At 64.2% G+C, this 19,648-nt stretch overlaps 2 protein-coding genes across 4 annotated transcripts; both read right to left on the reverse strand.

The window, feature by feature from the left end:
- Positions 1-265: 265 nt before the first annotated feature.
- On the reverse strand, positions 266-9,117 carry MAPK12 (mitogen-activated protein kinase 12). Its single transcript, XM_023257659.2, has 12 exons — positions 8,844-9,117; positions 8,625-8,754; positions 6,095-6,153; positions 5,091-5,202; positions 4,930-4,959; positions 4,602-4,649; positions 3,910-4,024; positions 3,609-3,680; positions 3,409-3,488; positions 3,249-3,327; positions 2,992-3,165; positions 266-891 (listed from the first exon to the last, which is right to left on the reverse strand). Exons 1-12 carry the CDS (start codon positions 8,966-8,968, stop codon positions 812-814), a joined length of 1,104 nt encoding a protein of 367 aa, XP_023113427.1. The 5' UTR covers positions 8,969-9,117; the 3' UTR covers positions 266-811.
- Positions 9,118-11,219: 2,102 nt separating this feature from the next.
- Positions 11,220-17,842, reverse strand: MAPK11 (mitogen-activated protein kinase 11). 3 transcript variants are annotated; one of them, XM_023257660.2, is made up of 12 exons: positions 17,684-17,842; positions 15,175-15,304; positions 15,032-15,090; positions 14,823-14,934; positions 14,717-14,746; positions 14,594-14,641; positions 14,389-14,503; positions 13,927-13,998; positions 13,652-13,731; positions 13,111-13,189; positions 12,849-13,022; positions 11,220-12,526 (listed from the first exon to the last, which is right to left on the reverse strand). In XM_023257660.2, the coding sequence occupies exons 1-12, from the start codon at positions 17,797-17,799 to the stop codon at positions 12,447-12,449; spliced, it is 1,095 nt and encodes a 364-aa protein (XP_023113428.1). In that variant the 5' UTR covers positions 17,800-17,842; the 3' UTR covers positions 11,220-12,446. The 3 variants fall into 3 exon arrangements, with proteins under 3 accessions (XP_023113428.1, XP_023113430.1, XP_023113429.1); XM_023257662.2 differs by lacking the exon at positions 17,684-17,842 and adding an exon at positions 17,484-17,624; XM_023257661.2 differs by lacking the exon at positions 14,717-14,746.
- Positions 17,843-19,648: the final 1,806 nt, after the last annotated feature.

Genomic DNA, 19,648 nt, shown 5'->3' on the forward strand with positions numbered 1-19,648 from the left:
TGAGCCCCACGTTGGGCCCTAACGCCCCGTCCCGAGCGGGCTCTGCCTGGGGCCTGGCTCCAGAGTCTAAACCTTTAGAGGAAGTCCTCAGAAGGGGCGGGGCCAATCCCTACCCCGGGGGCTTCAGGCTCTGGGCTCACTGTGCACCTGGAAGGGCGTGCCCCGGCCTGAGGCTCGGGAGCCAGCTTCTTTTCTCTATGCCTGGCTGCAGCTCAGAGACCTAAAGGTGGAGATCCAGCGCGAGAATTAGGAAGGAAAGCCAGAGTGGGATCTCTACAAAAGGGTTTATTTCCTTCCCGTCATGTGGGCATAGCACAGGGCCAATTTACATTCCGGGCTGGGGGTTCAGGAGAGTCCACACCAACGCCCCCCCAGGAGAGACATCCCTGAGTAGGCACTCAGTGCCCTCCCTGTGTGTCTCTTTCAGCTGTGTGAACTGGGTTCCAGCAGGGGCTGGAGCGGACAGGGTCAGGCCAAACCTTGACCCAAGCCTCACCACCCCCATCCCCCACAGGCTCTGAGGCTTCTTGCTGCACCTGGGGAAGGGGACCACTGCCCAGGGAGTCAGAGGCCAGTCCCAGGTCAGTTTGGCATCCTGTTCAGAAGGTCCAGATGCCCCCCCAAGGTTAGACTGAGGTGGTAGCCTTGAGAGCAGGGTAACGGCTGGGGGAGGGGGTCCATGGAACCATAGGTCTCCTGGGATGCAAACCCCAGCCAGAGTCACAGTGATAATGAGGATCCCCTTCCAGGTGGAAGCCCCAGCCAGGGTCCTCAAGGCCCCCTCCCCACCGCTCTCAGGGCCCAGGGGTCTTCACAGCGCTGTCTCCTTGGACACCTTGGTCCCCAGCTGCCGGGGAGGCTTGAAGCTGAGCACTTCCTTATATGTGACACCTGGGGTGGGGTGAGGGAGACAGATCATCACGGGAGAAGGGGCCCCATCACCCTTCAGAATCAGTTCCTACAATTCACACCAAAGGCAGAAGCCAGTGACCCAGGAAGAACACTGGGCCCAGCTCACTGGTACCTGCCCTGACCAGCACTGAGTCCTGTGAGGGGCGGCTCAGGGTAGGGGTGGGAAGAGCTCCCCGGCCCTAGAGCACAGGCTGTTAGCCATTGACCTAGGGGCCCAGCCAGTTCCCAAAAACATCAGGGCCAGAGGTCGTTGCTGGAGGGCAGGTGCCGCTTCATCCGAGGCTACGGCCACTCTCAGCCCACCTGTGCCCCTCCACCCCGAAGGGGCTCCTGTAACCCAAACCCACTGCCCCTGGCGTGGCCAGACAGGCCCTGGCCCCACAGCCTTCTGCAGTGAGCAGAGGCTGTCCTGGCAATGTAAATCAATGTGTCTACTCAAGCAGAGCCACTCAGGGCCCCAGCAGGGCACACCTCGATTTCTGGATCGAGACTATCCATAGAAACTTAAACGAGGGGAATTCCCACCACCCACAGCATCTGCCCTCCTTGCCTAGTGGTCCTGTCCCCCGTCCCCAGAGCAAGCCATCCCAGAGGAAGGAGAAAGCCTGATTTGCTTCTCCTCTGGCCAGTCTGCAGCGGGACAGGTTCTGCTCAGCCTACCTCACTGTTTCCAGGCTCACCTGGCCAGTGGAGCACCTGTTTGGGGGACCCTGCTCCTCCAGAGCCCAGTTCAGGAAACACTGTGCATTTAGAGCAGACGATCTGCGGTTTGCCCTGCCTGTGGCGTGGATGTATTCCCGCCCCCTGTGGTGCCTCCTAGGCCCTTCATCTGATCCTAACACAGGGCTCAACCCACACACGGAAGGTCTATGTGAAGCTGGCTGTTCCCAGGGAAACAGGAGGCGATGAGAGTTTGCATTCCTGACCAGGGGCTTAGCCACAAACAAGTCACGTGTTCCCCATGGTCTCTAGTAAAAGTAAAACCTCTCACCACAGTCTGTGTGGGTGGGGACCACAGAGAGGAGCCTGTGGCCCGTGGTTTTCATGTTATCTTTTTTAGCAGCAGAAAACTTTCCCCAAACTGAACGAAACTTAAAAGCACAAAACAGCACAACCAAGGGCGGAGCTCTGTTGAGAGTTACAAGCACCCCGTGGCTTAAGGAACGTGATTCGGGAACCACCAGTCCAGTCCCACCCTGACCCCCATGTGTAGGACCAAGGCCCTATGTCTGAGGCAGAGCCAAGATGGGGCCTAGGACACAGTGGCCACCATGTGCCACGGCCCCAACAGTGCTAACCGCTGCCCTCGGACATCCCAGCACCCTCCAGGCTGGTCCTGCAGCCACCAAGAGAGAGACACCAAGCCCAGCCCTCACTGCCTGCCATTCTGCCAAGACAGTTCCAGCACAGGGCTTCAGGACCACAGCAGAGGGAGGCCTGGGGACCTGGCAGGTGTCCCTGAGCCCAGCCTGAGGCTTAATATCTGCTGGTTGGCCCTCAGGGAGGAAGGGAAGGGCCCTTAGTGTAAGGCAACAGCCAGCCTGGCAGTACAGAGCAGTTACAGGTACACCTGAACTGCTCAGTGGGACTGGAGGAACAGGCGAGGGGTGGTGAGGGGGCTGGCTGGGGCTGGGGGTGGGGGGCTTCTGCTGTTGGCAGGACATGAGAGGTGTGAGTTGTGCAGGTGGCAGGGGTCCTGAAAAGGGCAGAGAGGCAAGGACGAGTTCAAGAGGTAAGAGTGGAGGCCTGGGGGATGAGTGGGAGTGGAGGGGCTCCAGAATGGCCAGGACATGGGGAGGATGTGGGCAGCATTGGGCAGGGCCGGCAGGGCTGGGAGAAGCCAAGTGCTCACAACGGCCCTGAGCTGAGAGCTGCCTCCTGCAACTTCCAGAACTCCCCTCCTGCTCTCGTTTGTGCCGAACCTCCTGCCAGGAACATTCTTTCATCCCTCAGCTCCAGCCAGAGGTCACCTTGACCCAGAAGCCCCACTGCCCTCTGAGTCTGTCGTGTTCCTCAGCTGACCTGCATCCCAGGACTCAGAGCCCATGCACAGGCCCCTGCCCGGAGCCCCCCACTCACGCTTCCACTCGTCCAGCGTGCGATCCACATCGTCAAAGGACTCGTCGTACTTCTGGGCCTTGGGTTCGTCCTCCGTGTCCTGCAGTGACTCGAAGTAGGGGTGCGTGAGCGCCTCGGCCGCAGTCACCCGCCGTTCTGCATCCAGTACCAGCATCTTCTCCAGGAGGTTCACAGCTGCGGGGAGAACCGGTTAGGGAGGGTCGCAGGCCCCAGCGCCCTGGTCACTGACCCCACCCCACCCCCCAGTCCAGCCCTACCCAGAGGACTTGCGTTAGTCAGGATGGAGGCAAAATCCTTCTTCTCCAGCTCGGGGAGGCCCTTCATGTAGTTCTTCGCCTTTTAAGGAAGAAAGGGTAAGGGGCCAACCCACAGGCCCGGGCCCAGCCCCTCCAGCCCCCCGCCCAGCTCCCCACTGACCTCGGCACTCTGCAGCCTCTGCACAAATTCATCGGGAGGAGTCCCTGTCACCTTCATGATCTCCTTCAGCTGGTCCAGGTCTGTGCTGAGATGAGGAGCACAGCACGGGGCCAGAGAGCAGGGCGCACCCCCCCACCTGGCTGGGGCAGCATGCCCAGCACCCCCCCAGACCCAGCCCACCCCCCACAAGTGTAGGATACGGTCACTGCCCTTGAACAGCGTCTTCCCTGTGATCATCTCTGCCATGATGCAGCCCGCTGACCAGATGTCCACTGAGACAGAAGCCCCTGCATCAGGGCTCTGTGGGCCAGGGAGGGGGGCAGGGGACACAGACACGGGAGGGGGACGTGGACATAGGGGCCATCTAGCCTGCCACACCCTCGCCCCAATCCCATCCCAGGTCAGCAGCCTCCCCGTGGAGCAGCCACCGCTGGGCTTCCCATGAAGAAAGGGAAGAAGGTGGGCAAGGCCAGGTGGCTCTGCGTCTCTGGGCATTCTCACCCGTCTGGGTGTAGTGCATCCAATTCAAGATGACCTCAGGTGCACGGTACCACCGGGTCACCACGTACCCAGTCATCTCGCTGTCGGCCTGCCTGGCCAAGCCGAAGTCCAGGATCTATAGTCAGAATCAGGAAGGTGGGGCAATACGGCCCCCAGGGAGCAGGTGGGCCAGCCTACGACCCAGGAGCACCGGGCACACCGGGGCCTCTGCCAACCCTCCAGGGCCTGAGGTCATGGCCTCTCCATGAGTTCCTCCCCATGGCCAGTGCCGCCAGCCCCACCCGACCTTGCCTTCTCCTACCCTCAGGAGCGGGCACTCCCATGGGTCTCCTCTCCCTGCTCCTCTACTCTCTGCTGACCCCAGGACCTGGCCAGCGCTTTGCAGGGGCCCCCTCGGCCCTATGCTGGCTCACGTATGGAGGACCGGGGACACCTCCCGCCCTTCACCTTAATCAGGTGTGAGAGTGCGCCCACTTCGGCCCTCCATTCCCCGTGCATCAAGTGCCTCCCCAGGGCCCATCTGCCCGTCAGCTGCCAACCATGGCCTGGATGGCTGGGGTCTGGTCCCTCTGCCTGGGCTCGAGCCAACACTCCCCCAGGCCTGAGGGCCCAGGGCTACAGGCAGATGGACAGGCGGGGAGAGATGCCCAGCTTCCCACCCCCCCACCCCGCCCGTCCCAACCAACACACACCTTCAGCTCACAGTCCTCATTCACTGCCAGATTGCCAGGCTTCAGGTCCTGGGGGCACAAGAAAGGTGGGCGAGCAGCCCCTCCCACCACACCAGGGCCAGAGCCTGGACACCCGAATGTGGGGCAGCCAGACTCGGCCATCCCCACCCGGATGCCCTTCCAGGAAGGACAGAGGTACCCAGGCCCCCACAGCCGTGCGTGAGCCTCGCACACGCTCCCCACTGGCCCCATCTTGCCCCCTCACAGGCCAGCAGTGGAGGCTCCTGGCAGTCGGGCCCCTCCCACACCTACAGGCCACAGGAAGTTCCCACCCAGCACCAGGACTCACCCTGTGGATGATGCCAGCAGCATGGATGTACTATGGGGACAGACAGAGGGTCAGTGGCAGTCAGCTCTGGGACCTCAGAACCACGGATGAGCAATCCCACCCTGGCCCCGGCCTGGCCTGGGGGGCCCTGCCCCTCCTGCAGCACCCCTGTGCGCTCCCACCTTTAGCCCCTTCAGCATCTGGTAGACAAGGAACTGGATTCGGTCCTCGCTCAGCTTCTCGTGCTTCATGAGTTTGCCCAGGTCGGTGCCCATGAACGGCATCACCAGGTAACTGCAGGGACCGGGGTGGGTGCGGACAGTGGGCATCACACCCCCTGGGCCTAGGCTCAGACCCTGGAGACCCTGGGGATCGCCTGGCAGCACCTTCTACCTTCCACAGTGCAGCACCAGGCTCCACCCACCTTCCCAACGCACACCTGCCCCAGAATGTCAGGTGGGTCAGGGCCGTGTTCTGGGGTTTCCTGCAGGGCCACATGGAGGCTAGGGTCTAGGGAGCACCAGGGATCACAGACAGAAGAGGGTGCAAGAGGAAGGAGGGAAGTGCCTGTGGGCAGGGGTGGGGACAGGAGGACACGTGGCTCAGAGGAGCAGGCTGGGCCTGTAGGTGGAGGGAGAGACACACAGAGCAGAGACATTTAACACCTCGCCAGGACACTGAGGCCTACGTGTGTCCTCGACCTCTGCAAGGTCAGACGGCAAGGAGCCTGTCCTCAGCCCTTCCCAGGCTCAGCCCCCAGCCTTGGCCGACGACAGTATGAATCCAGGGATGGCAGCCACAGGCGGGCCCCCTGCCGCCCCTCCCCTGCCTGCCAGCAAAGGTCAGCAGCTCCAGTTACAAAGCCACATACTTGACGCCAGGGTCCCAGAGCACGGGGCCTGCTGGCTAACCGACGCAGGTCCAACGCTCACACCTCCAGCACTGGACAGCCCGTGCCAAGCGTGGTCCAAGGAGGCCCGGGCTGCACCCAGCTGCGCCAGTGCCGTGGGTCCCAGGGGTGCGTGGCAGGGGGTGGACTGTGGTGTGGGGAAGGGGTGGGCAGTGTGCACCCCGACCCCGCTGGGCCGCAGGGACAGGCCCACATGCCAACACAGAACCCGAGTCAGCACCCAAGAGCAACCCAACACCCCTCTGCCCTGCCCAGCCCTCCCAGGACGGCACTCACAAGTCTGTGAAATCATCCAGGGTTTCGTCAGGAGTGAACACGTCCAGCAGCCCGATGACCTGGGGAGGAGGCCAGAGTGACAGGTGGGATGGGGACACAGTGGAGGGCATGGGGGTTCAGGAAAACCCCTGAGGCTGGCACTGTGCTCTGAGCAGGAAAGCCCCCTACAGATATCCCCGTCCCTTCCCACTGGCCACAGGGCCTGGCTCTGTCTGTTGGCCACGCAACCCAGCGCTGGCACACATGCCCATAGACACAGGCTATTTTTGAGTGATGACCACAGGAATCCTGGGGGAGGGGCAGCCCCAAGTCTGGGTCAGCTCCCAGCCACCCAAGGAGCTCCAGCCCCTTGGCCCTTTGTCCCCCTCTTCCTGTCTCCACGGAAGACTCGAGACCAGGGTGGGACAGCCCCCCAGGGGAGTGCCAGCCCCCCGCAGGTCCACCAGGGAGCCTAGTTTCCGCTGGAGAGGCCCAGGCTGACAGCACCATGATCGAGCTGACAGCTAGACCCAGCCCCGCAGGGCCCTGGGCAGCTTGTACATCCTAGTGGCCAGAGGGGCAGCTGGATGTGCCAGGAGGGAGGACCCCTGGTATAGGCCATGCAAATGGGGGCCGAGGTAGAAGGGAGAACACTCCAAGCGTTTGAGGAACACGGGGAGAAAGGCCAGGTGGCCGAGGCCCAGGCCAGGGAGCAGCCAAGGAGAGGCCCGAGGGAGCCCAAGTAGGCCCTTGCATGCCAGGTGAAGGTTTGGCTTCGATCCTAAGAGCTGCCGAGAAAGGGTTTAAATAGGTGTGATGCTGAGTGAGTCCCTCTGTGTGCTGTATGGGGACAGACAGGAGTGAGGCAAGAGTGGACACAAGGTGGAGGGACGGCTAGATGGCCTTCAGAGCCGCCAGCCAGAGCCATGGGGACAGGGAAGGAGAGGACAGAGAGGGAGGTCCAGTGAGGGCCTGGAGGCAGGCAAGTACTAGAGAATGAGGACAGTGTCTTTGCAAGAAGAGGACAGAGGACAGGGTCCCCAAGTGTAAGGAGGGTCCATCAGGTTGATGGAGGCTTCCGTACCTCTGCGGCGTGGATTCTGGCCTAAAGTGCAGGGAAGGAGAGGGAGAAGGCCCGAAGCGTGGGTGGAAGGGTGGGACCCGCCATGGCACCCAGCCCCTCATAGCCTCAGTGTTCTTGTAGGAAAATGGGTTTACGATGGGCTGAGCCTCCTAGCTGCGTTCAGGCACCATGCAGGCAGCGGCAGCTGGCTGCTAGCGGGTTGGGAGCTCAGCTGGGAAGGCTCAGAGGGGGGGATTGGGCCAGGGGGCCCAGCAACTGAAGGAAAGCCCTGAGACCTTGGGGAATGGGCAAGGCAGGCAGGAGAGGGGGGCAGTTGGGGAGGAGTATGCAGCCTTGAGGAGATGGGTCTGCCTTCATGGGAACCAACCTGGGCATGACTGGGTGTAACCAGAAGGTAGGGAGGGCAGCGCTGGGCTGCTGTCCATCCCAAATGGATTCTGCCCCCGTCCCCCCGCCCCCCCCTCCCGGGAAGGGCCAAGGGCAGAGAGGGAAAGTCAGAGTGAATGAAGGACCCAGTGTCAAGGGGACAAGTTTCCTGGTGGACGTGGGACTCGTTTTCCCCGAAGGAGGCTGGTGGCTCTGATGACCCAGGAGGGGCCAGACCATCAGGAGCATGATTAGCCCAGGGTCTGAGTACTCACACCAGCAGTCCAAACTAGGGGTGAGGCAGGAATGGCTGGTGTGGGAGGGACAGAGTTCAGGGCCACAGGAAGAACATCGAGAAGCAACAGGGACTCCCCTAGGAGAGAGAAGGGACCCAGACCTGCCCTCTCCCGGCACAGGAGGAGGCGTCTCTGCGCTGGCCACTGCCTAGTGCCCTCCACACGCCAGCTCTGTAAACCCCATCACCACCGGACACCCCAGGGCTCTGAGGTGACAATGCCGGCAAGCCAACTCCTGCTCGGTGACTAGCTCTGCACCCCTGAACCGAGGCTGGGGCGGTGGACTGGAGCAGACTGCGCAGGACAGGGACCCGACGGGTGCAGAAGGGGGCCTGGGGCGCAGCTGTGGAGGACGCCTGGGGAGAGGGAAGAGGCTGGTGCCTCTAGGATGACTGTGTCCTCTCTCACCTCCAGGCTCCGGCTGGGGGCAGGGTTGGGGTGAGGCCCGGAGGATGCCCTTGGCCTGGGCCAGCCACCGTCCCCTGACTGGGATCTGGGTTGAGGAGCCAGATGTGGCCCCAGGAACGAGCCAAGGAGCTAAGCCCTTGGCAGGGCCTGGCCTAGCAGGGAGGACTGGAGCCTGGGGAAGCGGTCTCTCTCAGAAAGGGGGCGGGGGGCCGGCCCTCAGCACGTGGAGCCCCACCAGCATCGTGGCGTTCGACGCCCTGATCCCGCACGTCCGCCCTGCCACACGGGCGGGGTCGCCCAGGGGCTGGGTACCAGGGCCTCAGCCTCCCAGGGCAGGACTTGCACGGAGCGACGAGGAGGCCCTGAGCCCGGCTGAGCGGGGACCAGCGCGACTCACGTTCTCGTGACGCATGTGCTTGAGGAGGCGAAGCTCGCGGTAGGCGCGCTTGGCGAACAGCTCGGACTGGAAGGGCCGGTACAGCTTCTTGATGGCCACCTTGGCACCGGTGCGGCTGTCCACGGCCGAGCTGCGGGGCGCACCGCTGAGCGGGAGGCCGGCCCGCCCCCGCCGCGCGCCCCCGCCGCCCGCCGGCCGCCCCGCCCGGCCTGCGCTCACCACACGGCGCCGTACGCGCCGGAGCCCACGGGCTGCAGGTCCTGGTACACGGCGCGCACCTCCCAGGCCGTCTTGGTCACCTCCTGGCGGTAAAAGCCCTTGCGGGCGGGCGGCGGGGAGCTCATGGCAGCCCCGGGCGCCGCCCCCCGCCGCAGACCCCGTGGGCGCTGCGCCCCGAGGACCGGTGTTGGGGGGGGGGGGACACCCGGGATCGGCGGGACTCCCTTGGCGCGCGCCCGGGACCGCCGCCTGGGCACAGCCCGCTACGCGCCGCCCGGGTCCTCCGGCTCCCGGCTCTCTCCCCTTTTCCCGCCGCCGCCCTCCCGGCTGTCGGGAGCGCGCGACCCCGGCCCGACCCCAACCCGGGCCCGGGGTAGCGCGCGGTCCCTCCCCTGCCCGCCGACCAACCCGCCCCCGGGCCGCGCGCACGTGACGCCCCCGCCCGCCCTCCGGCCCCTGCGGAAACCCGAGGCGGCCGCGGCGGGGGAGGGCCGGCCGGGGACGGGGGAGCGCCGCCCCGCAGGGCAGTGCCCGCCCGAACGCACTCCGCCGGAGGCCCCCGCCGCCTCCCCACCGGAGCTGGACTCCCCCGGCCCGGGTCGGGGGGTGTCTCAGCCTTAGCGCCTTGGGGCTCCCGGCTCCTCCCCAGTAGCCACGCCCCCGGGGAGCTGGGCCCCGACCGAGGACCTCTTATTCCCAGCCGCAGGTCACTGTCCACCCGCCTCACCAACTCCACCCCACCGACCCGGTCCCCCAGCCCTGAGCCCCCCTCCGCCCCCACCGGGCCGAGCTCCGAGTTCCGCTAGTCTGCTGCCCACCTTGCAGGACACGCCCTTCCCCTGGGGCTGACCATCCTGTCCCAGTATGGGGATTCCCCCCTAACCCTCGAATTGCCGGCATCCGCTTCCCTGTGGAGAAGCTGGTTCCGTTTCCCAAACTTAGGCTGCATCCCCAACACCCCTCCCTGTGACCTCCCGACCCCAGGAGCCAGAGAAGTTGTTCCTGTAGGGTCCCCCCCTTGGGCCCTTGTGCACCTCCCAACCCCCTCCTCTCCATCCCCACCCCCCAGTGGGAAAGCCTGCTCCCAGCATTTGCAAGTCCCTTTGTCCGTCCCCCCTTCTGCCCAGCTTACTCCCTCCGGTTTGTCTCAAGGTTGGTCTGAGCCTCTCCACCCTCTCCAGAAAGTTGTGCTTGACCCCGGGGGTGAAGGAGGGCCCCACTTGGGCTCTCTGCGCCCTCTTTAACCCTCGATGGGGGCAGCGTCCTTCCATGTCTGGCCACATCCTGGACCAGATGCTCCTGGAGGACAGAGCCCCCTCCACGACCTCCTCCACCCAGCGACCTAGGCCTGAGAACCAGTGGAGTAACAGGATCCCCGAGGCCCCCTGCCCCTCCCTCTGTGCCCTGCCGGCCGCTGCCGCCATGAATCAGCAGCTCAGAGGCGGCCAGAGCAGCTTTGCACGTGGGCTGCGGGCTGGTGATCTGCAGCACCCAGGACTGGAGACTAGTCAGTGGGAGCAGCCCGGGGTCACTGGAGCCACAGCCACCTGTGCCCTTCACGCCCTGGGCTGCCTGTGGCACTCCACCTGCCTCTTCCAGGAGGCCCCTAGCTGGCCTTCTTACTCCCTGTGGTGGGGTCCAGGGGTCTGGTCGTCTGGTTGGCTTCCCTAGGTGGCACGTGTCCCAGTTCTCCCATCCCCTACCCCCCACCCAGCCTCGCTTGGTTTCCAGGGGTTCCCCAGAACCTGAGGCCCAGTAGCCATACTGACCAGGCCCCTGGAGGCCCCACTCCCACATGGTCTCCACCCCCAAGGCCCAGGGCAAGGGCACGACTGTCCTTGTTGAGGCCAGTGCCCTTCCTCCACTGAACTGCAATGCAAGTGTGTCCTGAGAGCAGGTGGCCTCTTTCCCCTTAAAGAAGCTATTCCCCCCACACACACCCGCTTCACCCAGTTCCAAGCAAGGACAGGCCTTTGCTCCCAGAGACCCCCGATTGTCCCCCAGCAGCCTCCCTGACCACTGAAAGGCAGCACAGGTCTGTATCTGGGCCAGAAGCTGAGCCTGCCCAACGAATTCCTCAGCAAGGCAGCTGGGGTCCATCTGTGGGTGGCCATCCTGCCTCGTCCCTCCTCAGAACCCATTAGCCTGGGTGGAGAACCCAGTCCACCCCACCCCGGTCCCCCTGAGCTCTTGGGGAGCAGGGAGGGTGCTATGCCGGCGATGGCTGCTTGTCCGCCTGGAGACCCAAGGGATGGAGGCAGTGCGGGGTCTGGTGGGGCCAGCCAGCTGGGGATGTGGTGCACAGATCCAGCGACCCACTCCAGGCAGTGCAGACAGCCAGGCAGCGGGGTCTGGAGACTTGGGACACAAGCCGAGTGAGAGAGAACCCCTTTATTGTGAAACCCTGGTGCAGGCACTTGACGTTGAGGCCTCTGGAAGGTGGGAGGTCACCAGCTCCTGCATAGGGTGCCACCACCCCACAGAGAAGCCCCTCGACGGAGGACCCACACCCCCAACATGTTGAGCAGGTTCGTGTCCAGAGCTTACTAGATCAGCTCCATCCTGGAAGAAGGGAGGATGAGGGTCACCCACAGACCAGAACCCCCGGCTCTCAGTGGCAGGGCCAGGTGGACAGAGGTAGAGCGTGCAGAGCTCTGGGCCAAGGTCCGGAGCCTGAGTCCAAGTCTGCACTGGTTGTGTGCCCCCTCCCCCCGCCCCCTCCAGGCTGGAGCTCCCTGTGCCAACCAGCTCTTCACACCTTAGAAGCACCTGCAGCAGCCCCCACAGCCAAGGAGAAAGCGCTGGCTTTTGTCCACTGGATGCCGCCGCCCGCCTGAGCCCCTCGAACGGTACACACAGGATCTCAGCAGCAGCACCACCACCCCTGCACCCCCACAGCAGGCACGGAGGGAAGGGGAAGTGACAGTGCGGCCACCTCCGTTCAAGCTTCTTGCTGGTCATGGAAGCTGGCCCTCCCCTCGGGCAGCCACGGATTCACACGTGCCTGCAAACGCCTTGACACGTAGGTACCAGGAGCACACGTTAGTGCACACGTGCCACACACAGCACAGGTGAACACACGGCTCCAGAATGACTTTCTGATTTGATACCTGGTGGCTGTCCCTACCCTGCCAGCCTCCAGGAAAGACCCCGCCCAGCTTTCAGACTCGGGACTCCGCATTTTCCAGAGTAGCGCCGTACTTGGGGGCTGAGAAGCTCTGACAACTAAGACCCCCACTTCAGTCTCCAGGAGGCCCTCCAGAGACAGTCCTCTGGGACTCAGGAGATCTGGAGACAGACACACTCCCCAGAGGGACCCCTTATGGCATCCAGGTGAGGTCCTGAGGGAGACCCAGATTGCTGGGAGGAGGCAGGGGGAGCAAGGATGCTCTGCCTAGACTCCTGCCCCAGTGGCTTGCACACAGGCACACTTCTGTGCGTTCACATGCATACGAGGACTGCCCACAAGGAGCAGTGTGCAGGCGAGGGGTCCCAGGCTAGGGTCGGGCCTGCTGGCCACAGAGGTGCTGGGAGGCACTCCTCGTGGGAATCCGGCAGGCTGAGGGAATCCTGCAGTTCGAGTGGCCAGCCGGCACATTCCCCTCACTGCTCAATATCCAGGCTGCCAGGTGACTGCGGTGGCTCTGGGGGCTTGAAGCTGAGGACCTCCTGGTAGGTGAGCTCTGGGGAGCCAAGGAAAGGGTGAGCTCCTGCGGTCCCTGGTGGCTGGCCCGTCTCCCCTGCTACCCCAGCCCATCACCCCGAGGGCAGCCTCAGCTGCCCGCCCCCCCTCCTTCTGGAGTGTGCCCTGTGCTGCCCGCCCCCCAGGTCCCTGCTGGACACCCCTCACCCCATCTCTACCTGCCCCACCCTGGAGGGGGGGGGCAGCGCTCTGGGAGGAACTAGAACACTTCCAGAAGGAAGCAGGCAACTCCTAGCCTCCAGGGGAATGAAGCCCTCAGGCCCTGGGCTCCACCTCTCCCACCCAGCCCTCCTCAAGCTCACCCTTCCACTCCTCCACGGTCCGCTCCTTGGCCTCAACGCTTTCATCATAGGGCTCAGCCTCGGGCTCATCGTCGGGGTCGTGGTACTGGCTGAAGTAGGCATGGGCCAGGGCCTCAGCCGCACTGACCCTCTGGTCACTGTCCAGCACCAGCATCCTTCCCAGGAGATCCACAGCTACAGAGTGGCCAGTGGAAAGGGGGTGGTCAGTTAGGCATCTAGGGCCAGATGTGGAGCCCAGCCCAGACCCAGGGCGCATCCTCACCCAGGGGGTTGGCTCCACGGAAGATGCTCCTGAGGTCCTTCTGGGGCATGGGGGGCAGGGACTGGATGTATGTCCGGGCCTGGGGGCACAGAGGAAGGGCCTGAGGGGGCTGCTCACACCCTCCCTCCCCTGGCCCCAAGCCAGGCAGGCGCTTGCTGAGAGAAGCCCCCAGACTCATTCCCTCCAACAGGCCTAGACAAGAACATGCACAGACCAGAAGGATCTCCCACTTGGGGTTTAGCGGCTCGAGCACCCCACTTGGCTCTCGATGCCTGGAGCCCCGGGGCCTGGTGTCGCCCTACTGCTCTGGGCAAGGGCACTGTTGGTTAGTGCTGGGGTTGTGCCCTCGTTGTCCCTCATGCCCCAAGGACCGTCTTCCCTGTTCACCTGTTTCTCCCTTAAGGGGTCAGGCACTGCCTCAGGCTCCATTCCGCTGTGACCCATGCTCCCCACAGGCTCCCTGGTCTACTCCCACAGAGCCTCTCCCTCCAGAGTACCTGAGGGCATGGTTAGCAGAGGGAGCCGGGAGCTGGTGACTCACGTGTTCCGATGATATTTTTGCTAGAACCTCAGGGCTGGGCGTGCCCACCACCTCCATGATTCGCTTCAGCTGGTCGATGTCTGCCTGGCTGAGGAAATGACCACTGGCCAGGAGTAGACCCTTCCCAGCCCCCAGATCCCAGACCTTGGGACACTGCCCCAAACCTGCTCTCCTACAGCGGGGGGGCAGAGGAGGCAAGACCAGCCAGAAAGGGCCAGTGCCACATCCCCTGAGACCCACCCAGCAGAAAGGGACCCAGCCTGGGGCAAGGATACAGTCATTTCCTGGGAAGAGGGCCTTTCCCTGGAGCAGCTCAGCCATGATGCAGCCCACAGACCAGATGTCCACTGTTGGCGAAGGAGTCTCCATTAGTCTGCCCTCCCCAAGCCCCCCTCAGAGAATCAGGGGGCTGTCCGGACAGTGCCAGCCCAGTGGCCTCTTGGTCACACCCGGGCCCAAAGACAGCAGCCCGCTTACTCCTCTAGACCCAACCCTGGGAGGGGGAGGAGTTAGCCCAAGACCTGCTGTGCTCAGTACCTCTAAGGTCTGTTTTGGAACGATGGTCCCAAACCTTGCCTGTCCCCAAGGCTGGACACAAGCACTCCCCCCCCCCACCACCACCACCACGCAAGGTCCTTGACCTTTGGCCCCATAAGCCCCCACCCTCCCCAGGCCCTGGCCTGCCTGCCCACCATGGTCCAACACAACCCGTGTGCCCCCATATGGGCTGACATCACCTGTCTGGTTGTAGTGCATCCAGTTGAGCATGATCTCAGGCGCGCGGTACCAGCGGGTGGCCACATAGCCGGTCATCTCCTCATCAGCCTGGCGGGCTAGCCCAAAGTCCAGGATCTAGAGTGACCACCAGGCCTGTCAGTGCCTCCAGGCAGGCCCCGTCTGCCGGCCAGCAGGGTGACCGCCCCGCCCGCACGGCCAGCTCACCCTAAGCTCACAGTCCTCGTTCACAGCCACGTTGCTGGGCTTCAGGTCCTGTGGGGCAGGCAGGGCGTGAGCGCAGGAGCAAGGCAGCGCCAGCCCCGACCCTCACCCGGTGGCCACACCTACCCGGTGGATGATCCCCGCGGAGTGGATGTACTGCAAGGGGGAGACGGGGCGAGCGTCAGGTTGTGGCCACCACATCCCACCCTGCGCCCACCTGCGTGGCGCCCACCTTGAGCCCGCGCAGCAGCTGGTAAACCAGGAACTGGACGTGCTCGTCGCTCAGCGCCTGGCACTTGACGATGTTGTTCAGGTCGGCGCCCATCAGGGTGGTCACCAGGTACCTGGGAGGGGTCAGGGGTCAGGACAGCCCCCCCGCCCCACCCCCACCCCCCGCCCCGTACAAGCTCCCGCCCAGCTGCCACGGTGGCTGCCACTCACACTTCGCTGAAGTCCTCAATGGAGGTGGCCGGCGTGAACACGTCCAGCAGCCCGATGACCTGGGAGGGGGGCGGGAGTCAGGCCTGCCCCGCCCGGGGAGCCCCGCCCCGCCCCGCTGACCCGCCCCAGGGCTCTCTGCTCACGTTCTCGTGCTTCAGGTGTTTGAGCAGCCGCAGCTCGCGGTAGGTCCTCCGCGCGTGGATCAGCGACTGGAAGGGTCGCGACAGCTTCTTCACTGCCACCTTCTGGCGCAGCCGCGTGTCGTAGGCCGAGCTGCAAGGCGGGCAAGTGAGGCAGCGCGGGCGCAGAGGGGGGACCCAGCTGTGCGCCCCCAGGCCCTGCTCCTTTTGGGCCTAATCTCGCCCTCTGAGCGCACTTTTGCTCGGGGGACCCCTAGGGTGCACTGCCTTCGGTGCAGCCAGCCCCTGACCCGCCTGGAAAGCCTCTCCTCTGAGCCTCCTCTGGGCCGGATCGCACCCTCCAGTCCGCCCCTTCCCACCAGTATTCAGGCCCACAAGGTCCTGGCCTGCCCCCACCTGGGAGTCCTAGAGCAGGACCCGGATCTTCTCCCCCAACTCAGCATGAGGCTGGGGGAGGGTCTCCAATGACCAGGCCGGGAAAACAACCACTGCAAATTGTTCTCCTGTTCCCCTGTGGGCCCATGCATGGGGGCGGGGGGGGGGGGGGGCTCCCCAGGTGGTTCCAGAGCCACCTCCAAAGCCCCTGGACCCCCAACGCCTCTGAATATTCAAAATATGGACAAAAAGCTGGCCAAGGGTGTTTACTGGATTATTATTTTTTAAGAATGAAAAACTGGGCAACACGAAATGTTCAACAGAGGGTGGTATCTGGACCCCCACTCCACTCCCCTGCTCCTCACCAGCCTCACCCACCTACTCTTCCTCAGCAGAGACAAAATGGTCACTGGCATCATCTCCAAATGCAAATAGTCTGTCACCCCCACCCTCTCAGAGTCCCACTGCCCCCAGCACTGGAGCCGTGCTAACAGCCATGCCTTTACCAAGACTGTTTGGTCACTGATGCCCAGAACTTCCCTCTCTCCCAGTTTACCTCCACTCTCTAGGACCCTGCTTCCCCCAGGAATGAGTGTGCACAGGACAGGACGCTCATGGGCCCAGGTGGTGGTGGAGGAGAGCCAGCCAGGTGCCTGGGGCACCCAGGCCCCTTCCCCCAGCCTGTCGCCTGCTGGGGAAGGTCCAAGTCACTTGCGGGGAGGCAAGCAGGGGAGTGGCTCCTCATGTGGGGCAGCGGACCTTTTCCCCCAGTGCTGTCTGCACAATCTGGTGACACAGAATTGGCACTAGGTCACCAGCTTCACCGTGGGAGCCCAGGAGAGGGCCGTCACCTGCACCGGGGCAACAGAGCAATGGGGAGAGACCCAGGCCTCGCTAGGGAGCTGGCCCCCGCTAGGGACTCCCGAAGGTGGCTCCAGTTGAGAGGTGAATCCAGCAAAGACTCTATGCGGGGCCACTAACGCATCATCCCTGACCCTCTTCCTGCCCTTGAGGTCTTAGAGATGAAATCAGAGGCCAGAGGCTGGACCAGCTGAAACGGCCAGCCTGCGGGTTCTGACAAGCTGGCAGGGATGACTGCAGATGGGAGGTGGGGATGGGGGGTGCCAAGCCCTTACACCAGCCCTTACAGCACTGGGACTCCGGAGGGGTTCAGGAAGGGCCACTGGTAACCTTCTGTCAGAGCCAGGAGTAAAGCCCCATCCCGAGGGGCTCTGGCCTCCCCACCTAAGACCCCCTCAGTGGACGGCAGCCACCAGCTCAGGCCTTGGTAAGGACCCCACTGGGTTTGGGGGGAGCACCTCTCAACATCCACATCCACACTCAGCCTGAAGGTATTGTAACTGCACCCCCACCACCTGGAACCACCTCACCTTAAGCCCCACCCCCAGTCCCTCCACAGCCCCACACAGGTCTCAGCCAAACACCCAACCCTGTCTCCCACTTCCAGACTCTGTCCTCTGTCAGGGCCCCAGGGCTCAACTGTGGGGCTGTGGTCTGAGCTCTCTTGGTGGGAGCAAAAATGGAGCAGGGGTAGACCCCCACAAGCACTGCAGGGGGCATGGTAGGCTTCTCTGATCAGGCCTGAGCCCCATCCAGAGTCTGAGACCCTTTGGAAAACAGGGGAGGGGGCAGGACCCAGGGGAGTTTTGAAGCCAATGTAAGGGGAGGGGTCCTGCCCTCCCTCAAGTTGGGCTTTCTCTTTTGCAAACAAGACCACCCATCCTAGGAACGGGGCAGACCCCAGAGCTGCCCAGCCCTTGACGGGGGAGGGGGTGGCACCCTGGACGCCTGTTCGCACATTTAGGGGCCCGGGAGACCCGCCCTTTGGCCGGCTGTGACGCCGCAGGATTTGGGCCCGGTGGGGGTGCTCCGGCTGGGACGGGGGGGGGGGGGGGAGAACGACCCCTCTCCTTCACCCGGAGCGGCGTCCGGTAGGAAAGTTTCCTTCCTCCTGCCCCCGACCCCCCATTCATTCCCGCGATCGGTGAACGGCCCGGGGGCGGAGGCAGGGCGAGGCCCCTCCCCACGCCAGGAACCTCGCCAAGGGAGGGGAGGGGGCGCGCACTCCGTCCCGCCCGCACCTCCCCGCCCTCCCCGCCCTCCCCGCCGCCCCTACCAGACCGAGCCGTAGGCGCCCGAGCCCACCGGGCGCAGCCCCTGCAGCCGCTGAGGCACCTCCCACACCGTCTTGTTGAGTTCCTGCCGGTAGAAGCCTGCGCGCGGGCCCGACATGTCCGAAGCGGCCGCCGCTCGGCCCGCGCCCCGCCCCGCGCCCCCGCCCCCGCCCCCGCCCCCGCCCCGCGCCGGAGCCCGAGCCCGAGCGGAGCGGACGGAGGGCGGCGGGAGGAGGCGGCGGCGGGCGCGGCGCGGGGCGGGGCCGGGGTGGGGGTGCGCGGGGACGGCCGCGCGGCTTCCTGCCCCTGCCGGGCGGCGGCCGGCCGGAAGCCAGCCCTGCCCTCCCCTCCCGGGGTCGCGGCCGGGGCGCCTCTGCCTCCTGGGGTCCGCACTGGCCCCAGCGTCCGCCCGCGTTCGGCCCTCGGCCGCGCCCCGCCCCTGCCAGGCCGCCTCCGCTCCCCGCACCCTCCCCTGCCCGCACCGGTGCCGGCACCTCGGGTTCGCTCATCCCTCCTCTCCCCGCTCCTGCTCCGGGCCCTGCACGACACCCCCACCCCCCAGCCTGCTCCCTCAAGATCAAGCCGTGGGAGCGGTTTTTCCATCGATGTAGAAAATGCTACCTAATCACAACTGGACACTTGACTGGGTCCCCCTCTGGGGTGTGCAGATGGCGGCGCCCTGCATCCCGGGCCAGCCTGGCTTCCCTCTCCCTTGGAGGCCGTTCTCGGCTTGGCCGTGTGGTTCCTCCGCTGGGAACCTTCCGTGGTCCGAAGCCGGCCGCTGGGCGCCGTCCGGCCGCCCCTGGGGAGAAGTGTGGCTGCTGGGCGGGCCTGGGGAACCAGCCCTGTCAGGACCAGGGACAGCGGCAGCGCCAGGGGACCTCGGAGGCACTGCACCCATCAAATGCTATCCCCAAGTGTGTCCTTTCTGGTTCCTGGTACCTTGCCTCCTTCTAAACGCACCCTCGGCTATCACCTCTTCCAGGAAGCCCACCCTGACTTTCCTATGTACAGAGGAGCTCCTCTGGCGCGTAACCGCTGTTACGCCTCCGCGCTCAGCGCGTTCCCTGGTTTCCTCTCCTGGCCTGGAAGGATTATTTCAAGCAGGCTGCTGTAACTGACGGGGGGGGGGGGGGGGGGGGGGGGGAGTGGGGGAGAGATGTTCCTCATTCCAGCAAGACAGCCTCCCGCGACTGTCTGTTGCTCTGCACCCGCGTAGTTACTTTCCATTTTGAAGTGATACGTGTTCGCAGACAGCATTGTCCCCAGGACAGACGCCTCCTGGCCCTCTATGTTGGGAGGGCAGTGAGTAAGGTCTGGGCTGCAGCCTCCTGGAAAAGTGGGAAATCAGGCTCTGCGTGGCCCGAACCCCCACCTCTCAAAGACAAACTAAAACCTGAGTTTTTACGTGAAATCTCCTGAGTTTTAAATATTGGCAACCAAATTAAAACAAGACATCTCAAGGCAGTGCCAGGCAAACGGACATAACTGCCCAGCGAATCGAAACCCTGGCGGGGGGTGGTGGCTGGGTGGGGGGCGCTGGGTGGCTCAGGGGGTTAAGCCTGGGACTTTGGCTCCGGTCATGATCTCAGGGTTTGTGAGTTCGAGCCCCCGCCCCCCGCAGTCCGGGTTGCTGCTGCCTGCGCAGAGCCCGCTTGGGATCTTCTGTCCTTTCTCTCTCTTTGCCCTTCGCCCCCCAAAAATAACCATTAAAACCAAATAAAACAAAACAACTCTGGCGGGAGCCAAGAAACCACAAAGAGGGGCGCCTGGGTGGCTCAGTCGGTTAAGCGTCCGACTTCAGCTCAGGTCACGATCTCGCGGTCCGTGAGTTCGAGCCCCGCGTCAGGCTCTGGGCTGACAGCTCAGAGCCTGGAGCCGGCTTCCGATTCTGTGTCTCCCTCTCTCTCTGCCCACCCCCCCCCGCCCCCCGTTCATGCTCTGTCTCTGTCTCAAAAATAAATAAA

This window comes from Felis catus, chromosome B4, assembly GCF_018350175.1.
Source record: "Felis catus isolate Fca126 chromosome B4, F.catus_Fca126_mat1.0, whole genome shotgun sequence".
Taxonomy (NCBI): Eukaryota; Metazoa; Chordata; class Mammalia; order Carnivora; family Felidae; genus Felis; species Felis catus.